Source organism: Gavialis gangeticus, unplaced genomic scaffold (assembly GCF_001723915.1).
Source record: "Gavialis gangeticus isolate Ggan-Ray unplaced genomic scaffold, GavGan_comp1, whole genome shotgun sequence".
In the NCBI taxonomy this organism is placed as follows: Eukaryota; Metazoa; Chordata; order Crocodylia; family Gavialidae; genus Gavialis; species Gavialis gangeticus.
In genome coordinates this window covers 158,002,808-158,017,571 of record NW_017729025.1, presented here as the reverse complement: position 1 = coordinate 158,017,571, position 14,764 = coordinate 158,002,808, and the positions used below count along the sequence as shown (strand labels likewise).

The 14,764-nt window shown below is 40.6% G+C and overlaps 1 protein-coding gene across 1 annotated transcript in view; it reads left to right on the top strand.

The window, feature by feature from the left end:
- PTDSS2 (phosphatidylserine synthase 2) overlaps nt 1-14,764 on the top strand; it is a gene marked incomplete at its 5' end in the record, with an annotated part of 86,734 nt that overhangs the window by 33,560 nt on the left and 38,410 nt on the right. Inside the window, one exon of the mRNA XM_019519991.1 lies at nt 9,457-9,539. Within this exon, the coding sequence (XP_019375536.1) occupies nt 9,457-9,539 (83 nt within the window). The remainder of the gene's footprint in view (nt 1-9,456; nt 9,540-14,764) is intronic.

The window sequence follows — 14,764 nt, the reverse complement described above, 5'->3', positions numbered from 1 at the left end:
TGTTCTTTATACTTCATAAAATCTGCACTGCTTAAGGGTGCTACTCTGTAAAATAATGTTATAGGAGCAATTGCCTGACTAAGGAACTCAAGAGTTTGTTCATTATTCAGGCTGTATTTGGAATCTGTAGCTGTCGTTATTCAGTACTTAAAAATAAAAACGGTAAATAAAACTCTCGTCCTGACTGTATATTGCAGGTATAAGTAACATTTTTGGCCAGAGTGCCGAAAAATCCACAATGTCTACCTTGTAATGTGCTGGAGTGCCAGCATGCCAGAAATCGAAAATGGGGCAGGGGGTACATGGCAAGACACACTGCATATTAATATAGTTAATCATATAAATGTTTCTTCTTTTTTTTACAGTAAATGCCAGGTTTTCTAAAAATCCTAAATCTGGTGACAATAAATAAAACTTCATATACTACCTTTGTTGTTGTGTTAAGCAGGTTGTGATAAGAGAAAAAAAGAGAAAGATAAAAGAGGAGCAAGAAGGAGAGAGACAGAGAGGGAAGGAAAGAAAGAAAAAAAGGGAAGAAAAAGGAAAATGAGAGAATAGAGAGAACCATACACAAACACCCTCAAACACAGAGAACCAGACACGTGCCTGCACGCACACATGAACACAGAACCACACGTGTAAACACAGAACCAGACACATGCAAACACACACAGAACAGACACATGTGCGCACACACAAACATCCAGAACCAGACACACGTGTGCACGCATACAAACAGCTCTGGGCATGCCACAGCCCCTGTGCTTCCCTGGGGAGGTGGCCCCAGGGCTGCAGCATGGCCCATGGAGGCCCTGGCCTAGAGCCCACCCATCAGCCAGCTGCGTCCTCCTGGGGAGATGCGGGGGGGTGGCCTTGCCCCAGGGCTGCAACTGTGCTGCAGTGGGAAGGAGGCAGCACAACAGGCTGGGAGAGGAGGGGAGTGGGGCCAGCACAGTCCCAGCCTCACTGCTCTCGCCTTGGGCTCTCCTTGGCCAGGTGGCTCTGATGCAGCTGCAGTAGCCACGAGGAGCCAGGGAAATGCTGTTCTGGAGCCCCAGCATCAGCTCTGTACCACCTGTGGATGCATGTGAGCCTCAGAGCGGATGACAGGGGAGGGGCCTGAGGCAGTGCAATCCCAGCCACTCCCCCGCTGTGTGCTCTGAGGCACGCATGCATCCACTGGTGGTACAGAGCTGAAGTTGGGGGCGAGTGCCTGGGGGGCAGGCAGGGGAAGGAAGGAGCAGAGGTTTAGTCTCTTGCCCCTTGCCACTGTTGTGGGAACAAATTTAAGATGACCCTCCTGTAATTAGTTTCTGTGCATGGAAAATTATAACAAATTTATAATTTTCCATGCGAGAACCTAATTATTGGAATTCTCTGAAATTCAGTCAACTTGGATTATGATTATGCTGCAGTGGCATCAGACTATCCTGCTTTGCTGTCCAGAATGTACCTATTAGGTAACTAAGCACTTCTGGGCCTTTCTGGAACAAACTGTATTTGCTCTAGTGAAAACAGGAACAAATCAATTTGCAGCTGGAATCTTAACCAGGCAGTAACAGCAGGAATGAACCTGCTTGTACTAACAGGGGAATACTTGTTGTCCTGCTAGTATTTTTATCTTGTGCTTTACTCTAATGGGTATTGAGCAAGATTAGCTGGTTACATTGTCCCAGACTTTCTGAATATTTGTGTTAAAGGGAAGCCTGATGTATGTACTAGGCCTCTTTTCTTCACTAGAGTTGAGGGTTTGGGGGAGTGAGAAGGATGGTAATGAATAAATTGGCAATTTGGAATTTGCTTTGTGAAAGTATCTAGTCTTTGGAAGGGCCTGATCCAAATTTTGAGGTTTATTAAACAGCAGAAATACAGCCATAAGTAGTATTTAGGAGGGAGATGTGCAAAGTTACAAGCAAGGAATAGCATTCTGTCTTCTCTCCTGAAAAACTCTTTTGTGTATATGGTTTTTCTTGTATTATTCTCGGTTATTGTTTAGCATTGAAGGGAGGCTCAGGGTATGTCTAAACTGTGTCCCTGGTGTATTTCAGGGGGGTGTCCTTCAGCTTGCCTTGTTCCTCTTTGTATGTGCCAAACCCAGGAGTGTCTTATCTCTGGCTTAATTGAGAGTAGCTGTTGGGAATGCTTCTGGAATGGCTTCACCACCACATTTCCTGCTCTGACAGACATGATCAGGATGTGTTTGGCGGGCATCCTTCCTAGGGCAAGCAAAGGATGAGGTACAGATGTTCCTTGAGTGATGAGACCCTGATAAGTAGGTACAGGTTTCCCTCGCTTTATGCTGTACATGCATTCCTGGAAAATGAAGCATAAGTCCAATTCACATAAAGAGGGAACCCATTTTACAATGTAACACACAGAGCTATAGTCCAAGATGTCCATTGTACTGCCCCCCAGACCTATTTCTACTGCTTTTACAGGGCAGCTTTGGTACTCACCAACAGCAGACAGTACACACAAGCACAGGGTGGTGGTGAATGTTACCATAATGGGGATGGCAACTACAGAAACGTGTCACAGACAATGAGCAAGGAGCACAGATCCACACAGGAGACTATATTTTTGTGCGTGTAGCTCCCACAGTGCACTGCACAAAGTAGCTGACTGCAGGCTTCCACCACACCAATCATATAAGAGTGAATTTACCTCACATATAATGAATCTTTGGTATAAAAAAGGTCATCTCATTAGAGCGAATTTGCACATACAGAACCTGCATAAAGTGAGGGAAACCTGTATTCATATACCAACCTCAGCATCACTTGGTCAAATATAGGCATGTTAGTAATGGCCAGTGAAGGTTTTCTTAGAGTGCTTTTAATGCTGAGCTTTCTAATGGCATCTATCATGAAGGTTCGGAGAGAGGATGTAGGTATAGGTGCTGGTGTGTGCCCGTGTGCATGCACATGCGTTTTCATGTGTGAGATACTGAACTGCCTTTAATTCCAGTGGTTATGTCTTCAAAATAGTTGAGCAGGTGTGATATGACTTATAGAGGTGGCTTGTACTTGTGGTTCGTAGTGGACTTCTGTGTACACAGCTGTCAAACTGGCGCTTCTCAACAGCATTGGTGGGAGTTTTTCCCTCTCCAAATTAAGAGAAGAGGGAAATGTTATGTTTTTGAGTGCTCCTGAGGGCTCGTTTTGGCTGATGCTGCCTGTAAGTTTGTTGCCAGGGGACTTCTATCCTGACATACTAATCACTGCTATTTTGGTTTAACAGACCAGATTGCACTTATGTATCTTCAAGTTTTTAATTTGAGTGCACAAACACAAATGAATTTGTAGACATTTTAGTGCATTCTGCATAAAGAACTGTGAGATGCAATATTACGTTTCAAATACAAAGGTGCTGAAGTACTAGGAGGGAGTGAGATTGTGGTGCCATCAAATTTGTTTGAAGTCAGATGGTGTAATGGTGGTTTATAAAAGCCTGTGTAGCTCTTAACTCCAGGAACTGTAAGCATTCTTGCCTTCCATAGCCCTTGTTTTCCATACTGTTGGGAGAACAATACTGGTAGATGCTGGGAAACATCCAGCAATTAGTCTGTGTAAGACTAATCTCTCAGACCACTCTGGCTGCTGTTTTTTTGTGGGTGAAACAGCTGATGGAATGAATTAGTTGCATAACCGAATCCTATTCCCAATACCTCAGACAAGTAAACATGAATTCTGAAACCTGATGTAGCTTTTGAATGCTTGATTGTGCAAAAAATGCTTCTAGGTTATATGCTGTCCATGTAGCATGTAAGGAAGGTTGACCTCCATTCCCTGCTGGCTACTTGGAGCATGCTTGAGAACCTATATAATACCTGTGTCAGTAACTTTAAATAGCCGGATACTAGTGGTTGAAGTAGTAACTGTCAGTTTGTGCTGTAGTGTCCTTCTGGCAGACATTCAGCTCCAAGGATAAAGTAAAACTGTCCTCTGTACAGGGAAAATCTTTGTGGAGGATAATGAAGATGATTGCAGCTAGTAGGCATAAACCCTACACAAAATCATGGTTTCTACTGCCCTGTTTAGTCAGTATCCTCTTTTGATCAGTTTAATTCTTTGACCAAGGAATGCAAGTAAGTAGCTCCAAGTGCTTATGGTGACTGAAACTTTAGTGTCTTGTTTTCACATAACTTTATGTTGGTTGGCACCTCTAATTCTGTGAGGGAGTTGACACCAAAGTAACTGATTGGTCTGTTGAGTCATTTGTGTCTGTTGCTGGAGTTTGCTTTATTACTCTGATGAGAAAACAATGATTAACCCAAATGAGAACAGGAGGTCGACCTAGTCTGTCCACTAGTTGATACATTTCTCTGATTATTTGCCATCTATAGCTGAGTGTATGCCCTAACAGTTTTACTATGTGTGCTGGCAAGTGAACGCCAGGGTCCTTTTCTGGAAATCACAAAGATCATCAACAAAGAGAAGTGAAACCTTTCAAAATTTATATGTGAAAAATTTAAATATAATTTCATTTTGTTAGACTCCCTGCACAAGGTCACCATGTTATAATCTGATCATGTCGTGCATGCTAATAGATTAGGTCCCATTGATGAGCATTTTCAAATGCCTGTATCTTGTTAGCTGAAGGACTGTCTGTTCTGTTGAAACAGCGTATCTTATCATTAAGGTGCTTGATTGGCGTGAGCTGCACAACAGGTTAATCTTTTCCGGCAAGTGTCGTACTTTGGGCTGATAATGGAGGATGATAGAGGCAAGATAGGACAAGGATATATCTAAAAAAAACTTATGCCTCTCTGAAAAGGTTCTTCAGGTAAGTTTGATATCTTTTATTAGACCAACTGAATAATTGGAATAATTGTTCTTTGCAAGCTTTCAGGTACAAACACCCTTCTTCAGACACAGGGAGAGTATTCTGTTGTTTTGTGCCTGAAGAAGGGTGTTTGTATCTAAAAGCTTGCGAAGAACAGTTTTGCTAACTATTTAGTTGGTCTAATAAAAGATAACACATTTACTCAAATAACCTTGTCTACCTATGTCCTTAGACCAACACAGCTACAACCAACAACCCCAGTATGTTTTCTGAACCATGTAGTCTCTAAGGTGCCATGCTGCCCTGCCTTCTTTAGAGGGAAGAAATGCTTTGAAGGCATTCCACATAGCATCTAATACATACACCCAAAGTTAGGATTTCATTGACTCTGTAGTAGTTACTCCATTGGCAGATCAGAATTGTAAAGGACTACATGCCCATTTTTTGCCTTTCATACAAATTACTCATTGTTTAAATGAGTGGCTGTTTCACCTTCCACATTGTTAGTTTTAGAACATGAATGGATGCGAGTCTCTGGTGGCTCTTTGCAGCTATATAGTAGCCTTTTTCTATCTCCTCTTCTATCCCATCTTCCAAGCATCTAAAAACAGTTGTGTGCCTTTTTAGTAACTTGAATATAATATATTGGGATGCCAAATCATGATTCAAGTCATAGACATCCATTCTCAGATGTCTTTCTCTACCGTGGTTTTCTTTGAACTATATCCCTCAATCACAGCTCCAGAGATGGCAAAAAACAGGTGTTGTATAGTACACAAGCTGATGCTATTTTAACCACTGTCATGTAGACCTACTCATAATTTTTAAAAATCATGACTGTAAGATTCAAGCTGCCAGTGTTCCTGTTTCACAATTGTTGACACCACAGATAGATTGCACCACTGGCGACGCAATGAAGGAAAAGTTGAAAAAAAACAGTACTCCCAGGCGGAGGACAGGGCACAAGGCCTGTGGAGTTTAAAACCTGAGAACAAAGGATGGCATGCAGCCACGTGCACAGGCTCATCTCATTGTTTTGTCTCTCTGAATTGGCTCTTTTAAATAACAGTGTTGTGTTAGTCTTGGTAAAGTGGTTGCTGTATTCCATTTTGTATTCTTATATTTTTTTTCCTTAAACATCATTGAGCACTAAAATTATTTTAATGACTGTACTTCAGTATTTTGTTGCAAGTATCCAAGAAAATACATAAATTAGCTGGTCTCTAAGTTAACTATGTAGCTTGTTTTTTTTTGTTTTTAACCAACTCTCTGAAGCTTAATCGAGCCTTTCTTTCATTTCATGATAAACCAGAAGGACAATAGCAAGAGGGTGCAAGCTCGGGACATTCACTGAAGGTTCAGGCTGCCTTGTTACACTGTGTAGCATATTGTACAGCAGGGTCACGAGCAAACTTTAAAAACAGATCAACAAAATGGATTCTCATTTAAAGGAGAAAAATGTGGGAAACGGTGGCTTTTCCCTTGCATGCTGACAGAGTTCCAGCCTGCAAGGGGCTGCTTGTCCTCCCCCTCCCCCCCCCCAGCCTCACAGACCCATCCCCTGCCCTACACACTGCGGGGCTGGAGGTGGGGGGCAGTGGGTCAGAAGTGAAGGGCATTGCGTCGGGACTGGCCACTGATGTTTACAAATGGGTCCTGGTACAAAATAGGTTGAGAATCACTGCTGTACAGTATACTGATATCTAAGACAGAAATGTGAACCTGGGGAAGAACAGTAGTGACTCTGCCACATGGATTTTTTTTGGTGTTGCATAACTTTCTTGCACCTAGCTGCAGTTTAAAAGAAAATTGTAATCAACCCTACAGCTGATTTTATTGCCATCTGCTATTAAAATAGTTTTTATGTGCAGGTCTATACTGTAAGGCTCCACAGCAGTTATCCCTTTGACATGAAGGAATCACTTGGAATACTTAGTTCTGAGCCCAACAGAATGATAGTAAACAAGGAAGCTTGCATCATGGCATGATCCAAGTGCTGAGTCAGTTTAAATGTAAATCTGCAGTCAAGCAGTGTTGGAATGTGTGTGCCATGTAAGAGCATAACTCTAACACACAGAGAATATAATTGGATTCTTTGGGACCTACTAGATTGTAAGTGCTTGTCTTGTCTTTAGAGAGCTTGGTAAGAAAGTTATATCTTGTATCAGGGGTTGGCAAAAACCCCCCTGCAACCTCAACTTGGAAGATGTTGGTGTGCCAGGGTCGGATGGTGGGGAAACCACAAGGGGCCCAGTCCTTGTTGTGGCAGCTTAGCCCCAGCCCTTCCCCACCAGGCCCCTTGAGTGAGGCACCTGTGCAGCTGCCACCAGCAATGAGCCAGGCTGGGGCTCCAGATCCTGGTGCAGCCACTTGTAGACTTGTGGCTACCTACTGCAAGCAGCCTAGGCTCTGGGCAGGCTCCTGCCACCTGCTGTGGAGCCTGAGCTGCTTGCAGCAGAGCTTGAAGCCTCCTTATTGCCTGCTGTGAGTAGCGCTGGATCTGTGACCGGTGGCAGGGACCTGCCCAGAGCCAGCTCTGGCGTGCTGAGCAAAATGGCTTCATGTGCCATACTCTGGCACACATGCTGGCAGTTGCTGACCGTTGCCCTATATCAACAGTTTAGTTTAGTGACTGCCCCTAGTGTGCACCCATAACATAAATCTGTTGCACTGAAGCATTTGTCAGTACCTTGCAGGCTGTAAAAGGTGATTGGTCCCATATATTAATATTGGTTGATATCATTTTTTTTATTTGTAAAACTTCTAACTTAACCATTTTCTTATTAAACTTTAAATCAGACTTTGCTAGTAGTCAAGTCAGGTTGCAAGTGCTCCATCTACTTTTGCGGGATCTTCTTGTCAAATATTTAAACGTAAATAATGTAACTGCTTTGTACATGCTAATGTCTCATGTGGGTAAAAACATTTATAGAGTTTCAGACACTTCCATTATTTGGAGACAGGTTGCTGGTGTAAACCTGATGTCTGAATAAGAGCAGAATCGCTCTCAATTCTTTTGCGCAAATAAAACCAGCCTGTTTATAGGCCACGTACTGGGGGAAATGTATTTTAAGGCCTTGTATCATGGAATCACAGTGATTCTCAAGCAAATACCCCAACAAGTACTGTATTACAGTAAAGTATCAAAGTTGTATTTAAAAACTCGAATGCAAAATATTGCATTCTAAACTAACATACTACTGTATATGGCTTTATAGTATATATGGAACTTGTATATTCATTTGGCGCACAGTTGAACTTCATTAATGGTCCAGTCTTGATTCATGTGGTAGCAATTAACAGACAATCCTCAGCCTAAGCATACAACTACTTGATCAGTTGTTTTTAGACTGGTCTGAATAAAGTAATAGCATTTTTACTTAAAGTCCTTAAAGTGAGCAGGTGAAATTAAAACTGACAAAGTAGTGGGGCAGCAGTGGACATATTTGCTAGATGTTGATTATGCTTTGTAATGGTGTAAATTCTTTCCTTCAGTCTCACTGATTAGTAACAAATCTTTTAATGCGAGTTTATGCAGTGCCTGTTACTGATGGCATGCTGATTGCTGAATGTCCTGGGATAGAGAGGTGTAAGGTAGCAAGCTGGTGGATAATGACATTCATTTAATTCAGATTAGAGAATTTACTTTTCCCTAACTTCAAATAAAGATACCATCCTGGACAGGTGGTAACTGCTAAAGGTGTTGGCTCTTCAGGACAAAGTAGGTCTTCTGTGCTCTGTTTTTTTTAATTGTTATTATTTATTTATCATTGAGTAAAGAGGTGCCAGTTTTTGCATAGTCATGTTTTAAAGAATTGAATTGATCTAAAGTGAGGTGAAACCTCCTGTACAGATTGTACTCAGTGAACATTGGAAGTTTTCAATGATCATTTAGTTGTGTAGACTTAGTGCTTTGAAGTTGTAACATTTGCTATTTTTTTAAAAAAATCTGTAAAGCAGGGGTGTCAAACATATGGCACATGGACTGGGTCTGGCCTGTGGAGCTGTATGATCTGGTTCTGGGGTTGCTGGAGTGCCAGTGCCAGCAGCAGGAGAAAGCTGTTATCCAGAGTTGGGATTGGGATGCTGAGGTTGGGTCCATGGGATTGTCAGGAGCCTGACCTAGTTATCCTCCTCCAAATCCACTTTATTGCTGCTTTAGCAGCAACCAGACACTTCCAGTGCATTGTCTGCTGCTGGTTTAGCAGCAGAATGGGCATGTCCTTAAAATATCCTCACTTGTTTTTTAGGATTACAACAAAATTCTTCTTAAGCAGGTGAGACCTAGTTTACCCTCCAAAGTTTTTTGCTGGCAGAACTTTGTGTGTACTTATTCTCAAAAGTTCTTTTATAACTTCCTGGCTTTTTTTCAACTGATTTTTTTTTTTTTTCCAGATACCATTGCCCACAAATAAGGTGTTAAAACTTCAGTCACGTGAATCTTTTATAATAGCCACTGTTAACCTAAATATAGGGCTTAATACTAGTTTCCTTACAATAAAACTGTAAAAAAAAAAAAAAATTGTTTTGTAGGTGTTATTTAGAGGTTAATGGGTGGAAACATGATGTCCTTGGCCTGAGAAGAACCACAGTTAAATTCTTATTTCATGGCTTTGGGGAGGGGAGGTACAGTCTAAATGTATACTGAGAGTTTTTGTACTTTATTTTCAGAGGTATTGTTGCCAGTATATTGGTTTTCCTGTGTTTTGGAGTCACTCAAGCTAAAGATGGACCATTTTCAAGACCTCATCCAGGTAATTTAAGTCATTTAAACTTTTCAAATGTCTGGCAAATTGCTGACTTTTTACTTCCTTTAGCTGCAGTGTACATAATATTAATACGGCATCTATCCAGTTATGTTAATCCCATAGCTTCTTCTTAGTACTGAAAGACCACCTTTGTAATCGATAGATATTTCCAACACTACATCATTTATTTATCATTTAGAAATTTAAAAAAAAAAAATAGAAAAATAGGGCTAGAAAGGACCTCAGGAGGTCATTAGTCCAAAACCTTTGCTCAAGGCTGGATCGTACCTGTCTAAACCCTCTCAGCCAAGTGTTTGTGTAACTCATTTAAAGACTTCATGTGATGGAGATTTCACAACCTTTCTGGTTGTGCTTATAAGAATGAAGGTCCTTGTCAGATGTCACTTCTACACACTCCCCTTTTTTTCTTTTTTGAGAATGACATGCTAAAATAGGGACAGTAACAGTTACTCTAAACTGCATGCATATTATGTACTGTGCTTTAAGTCACTTAATAGCAAGGGATTTATTCTGTTCTCTGTAATCTGCAGTCCTCATTAGCAACAAAAATACTTGTACTTCTCCACAGCTCCCTTTTCATTTAAAATTCCCTTTCTGTTTTGTAATTTGACTGTGTTTCTCATTCTGGACAAGTCCCTAATTGCTAGAATTCTAAACAACCCATATGATGATGCGGACTCTGTAGCACAATTTGATAGAATAAAAATGATATTAAAATCAACTTTGATTGTTGAAGGCTTCTATCCCAATGACCATACTTTTTGAGTGTTTTTAAAAATACAAAATAAAACTTGTGTTAAGCGTACCTAAGGAATAATTAAACTTACAGGTCCCTGCTTCTGCTGCTGGATATTTTTAGGCATTAGTAATTGTTTATAATAGAGGTTATTTATATAACTTTGTGTAACATAGTTGCAATCAAAGACAACTTTATTCTAAACATTGTTATAGTTTTATCATACCCTTTCAGGTTGGAAACCTTTATTTGTTTTAAGAAGCAACAGGTTAAAAAAAAAAGTCTCCTGCAAGCAGACAATTGAAGCAACATGCAGAAGGCACTGCAATAAACTTAAGCAGAGTTCCAGCTTTCCAGTGTGCTGATTAGATGGCAGTGTCTGATACCCTGCCTGGCTCATGAAGAATTTAAAGGATTTCAGTGATGTATTTGGGCTGAAGTTCTAGCTGTCTGTGAGATGCTTCAGTTGTTTTGTATCTACAGATGTAAAATTTCATTTATTTAAAATTTAAAAAATGCAGACTTTTGGAAGCAGAGCAGTTACCAGATTGAACTGATCATTTTTTATTCTGGTCAGATGCCCATGAACAGAATATTTAAGGAATCTTCCTTGTGTATTTAATCATTCAGAGCAGGGGTGGCCAGCCCATGACCTGCATGGCACAAGTGGCATGGGCAGTGTGTATGGCATACAACAGATCAGGGAGGGATCAGGGAACACAGCACAGGCTTGTTTTACACAGGTGGCGAACTGTGTAGCATGAAAGTGGACATATGCTCTCATTTGGAATTGTTTTTACATTAATGTTGAGTATTTTCTTTACCTGTATGATCCTTCTCAAAGTGACATTTAAAAAGTTAGAGCGGTTATATGCTGAATGTGTTAATGCATTATTTGCATGAACTGTTTGCCCCCCAGTTTGTGTGAATTCAAAAGAAGACTATTTTGTACAGTGTACAGAGGGCTGGGGCCCTGCAGGTGTTACACTTAAGATGCGATTAATGTGTTAATCTCATATTTATGAGATTAACACATTAATCGCATCTTAAGTGTAACACCTGCAGGGCCCCAGCCCTTTGAACACTGTCATAGTTTTAACCCTGCCATATGTTCAAACAATTAATGATGCAATAAAACAAGAAACCAGCTACAAAAATGTTCCACATTTGCCTGTCCCCATTTGTTCACCTCCCAGCTCCATGGTGCTGGCAGCTGAAGATGGAGGAGCTTTGGGTGCTGGAGTATCTGGAGCCCATGTGCCAGCAAATCTAAAGGGTTCTGTGGGAAGCATAGCATCAGGGACCAAGCTTCCCATCTGCCTGTTGCCTAATTGGGATCTGATGAATTTTATTCCACATCCCAAAAATCACGCGTCTCGTCATGCACACATAGCACAGCATGACAGTTTATGCAATCTGGATGAAACTTGTTTGATTCTAATCTTGTGCTTAAGTCAACATGTGCTAAGGACTGTAAAAATAGACCCTTTTCAGGCATGAATGAAGGATGCTTCCCCAAGGCTTTTTGAAGGACAATTTGGGTGTCTCTTGTAGGAGCATTGTATTGCAGGTCTTAAAGTTAGACTTCTGAATATACATAATGCACACTGAGAGATGTGGTAGACTATATTGGTGAAGTAAACATAGAAAAATGGATCCATTTTGATCCCACTCCATGATTTCTATTCTTGGGGAAGATGACTTTTAATCCCAAGAGAACTAATACCTTACTGGTATATACCTCTTCCTATTTTATAGGCCGCATTTAAATACGATTGTAGGCCTGAAAGGGGCCACTGGGTCATTAGATGCAGTCCTCTGCGATCACAGGCAACTGTGCCACATAATTTAATCAAGTACTTCTTTAAAATAGCTAGATTTGTTGTCCCTGCTACACTGATTGGGAGGCTGTTCCAGAATCTCACTGTTTCAGTAGTTAACACTTTATTTTCAGCCTTGGTTATGATCGGCTTATACCCATGTGTTATGGTGCCAGCATTTTCCATCCCTAGCATTTACCCCAGTCATAGCCTCTGAGCCTTTGTTTTGCTAGGCTAAATCAGCCAAACTCCTGTAGTGCCTTCACACATGATACTCTTTATTCCCTTGATTATAGTTGTATTAGTCTATACCTCCTCCAATTTGAATTAATTTCTTCTTGAACACAGCTGACCAGAACTGCACACAGTGTTCCAGATAAGGTGTAACCAGTGCCGTGTAAAATTATATTAATGTGTCCCTGTTTCTTTTGGAAATAACTACTGATATATCCTAGAATTACATTTTTGGTGGGGAGGAGGGAAAGGGGGTTGGGCTGTTTTTTGTTTGTTTGTTTTATGGTTGCATCACATCAGAATTCATAGTTATTCTGTAATAGACCAAGTTATATTAGTCATTGTTCTTCTATTTCCAGCTGAGCTGCCAGCTAAGAAATAATTCTTATGGGTTCCAAGTGTGTGGCTTTATTTTTGTACTGCAGAATTTCATCTCCTTTTTGTTATTCCACTCCTCAGTGTTATCCAGTTTTTTTCTGTATGATATCTTGATCCTCCTTTTATATTAATGATACCTCTTAATTTTGTCACTAGCTAATTTCACTGGAACACTTTTACTTTTTTGTGCCAAGTCTCTTACTGAAAATATGAAGAGAATGATATTTTTTTTTTTAAGATCAGTTTTTGAGGACGTCATCATTTCTTCAGTGTAATAGTTCCCCTTTCAATGTTACTCATTGCCATCTCAGTGCAGAGATTCTGCGGTTTACAAACCGTAGGTGAATCACCACCAATAGATAAACAAATTCAGTTATCCCTAAGGAATAAGGATGGATCCTTCCTCACCAGGGGACTTGTGATGCATATTGCCCTGTTTACTGCTGTCTGCCAGCTCCTGAGTTTCTAGGCTAATATCCAGGTATGGAGGAAGTGATTTTTCTTGCAGCTGTATATGATTAGATGAAGAGCTGCAATATTTTGCCTTTATAGCATGTATAAATAAAAGTTGTTCCTGGATCTTTTGACAACTGTTTGTGTATCATGTACTATATGTAATTCAAGTATACAGGATACCAGTTCTCTGAGGGAGTAAAAGAGGATACTTGTCAGTTTTGAAATCAGGATACAATACGTACAATTCAAATAAGCTGGATGCTGTATGATGCAGTTATGCATCATTGTCTGTCTTTAACAGGGGAACATGTCCGCAGTTTCCATGACTTATATCTCCTGAGATTACTTGTTATTTTACGTTTGCTGATGCAAGATTATGAATTTATCTCCTTCTATGTACAACTTATATGCCATTTGTGGTTTCATAATAAAAGCTATAAATGACTTAGTCTGAAGATTTAGGGATGGAGGTAACTAAACTAACAATGGATAAACGTGAATTCATATCACACTTGCAGACAAGAATTCAATTGCTTTTGTATGTATTCTAGATAGAATGAGCGTGGATAGAGTAGAGTGTGGGTGGAATTGAATGGAAAAGCTTTGTTAATGTTGCAGAAGAAAGGCCTTCGCTGGATCGAGATACAGTAAAATCTCTGTTATCTGGCATCCCTGGGGCATGGGGGGTGCCGGTTAATCAAATATACGGGTTATCTGAGAGTTGTACTTATGGTTCACCAAATTATTGGCAACATAACACACTTTTGCTTCTGTCCTGCGCTTGTTGGTGGACTATTGGTAACCACAGTTGCAGAATGAGCGAGATATTCAGCAATAAAGTCATGATACAGTACAAGCACAATGCAGTCACAATGGTGGATGGCGATAGCAGATGTTTACAATTGAGACTGCCACCAGCGACACTGCTCGGCAGCGTCCTGAGGCTTCTGTAAACAACAGATCTATGAAAAGCTCATGGCAAGGTGCTGGATGGCTATCGGAATTTTTCCAGATACATAAAGGAAGATTTGTATTGCCATCTATGACAGATGCCGGTTTATAGAGCATTCCTGATGGTAAAGTGCGGGATAACACAGCTTTTACTGTACAACGAATAATTGGCAATAATTTTGATTTAGGTCTCCTTTAACAATGCAGAAATCTGGGGTGGGGGGCATCAGAGGAAGTTCATTTGACTTCCAGAATTAGTAGGATAGGTGTTTAGTTGTCCTGTCAACTGCGTTTTACACATCAGGCAAGGCATTTGTATTCAGTAGTTTGGACAAAGTGAAGATGTTACTGAAAGGAGCATGGCAATACAGGCAAGGTTCTTTGAGTAGAAGTGATACCTTTCATTAGACCAACTAAGTAGTTAGAAAAAAGTTCTTAGGAAGCTTTTGGGCGCAATCACCCTTCTTCAGGCATAGGATGTCTCTGCTGTCTCTTCAGTCTATGCCTGAAGAAGGGTGATTGTGGCCAAAAGCTTGCTAAAATTCTTGTGAATCAGTGTAGGTGTTTGTATACCTAACGATGCTACTATTGTGCATGTCTTCTCATCCCCCCCCCCCCATTAAATTAGGGTTTTT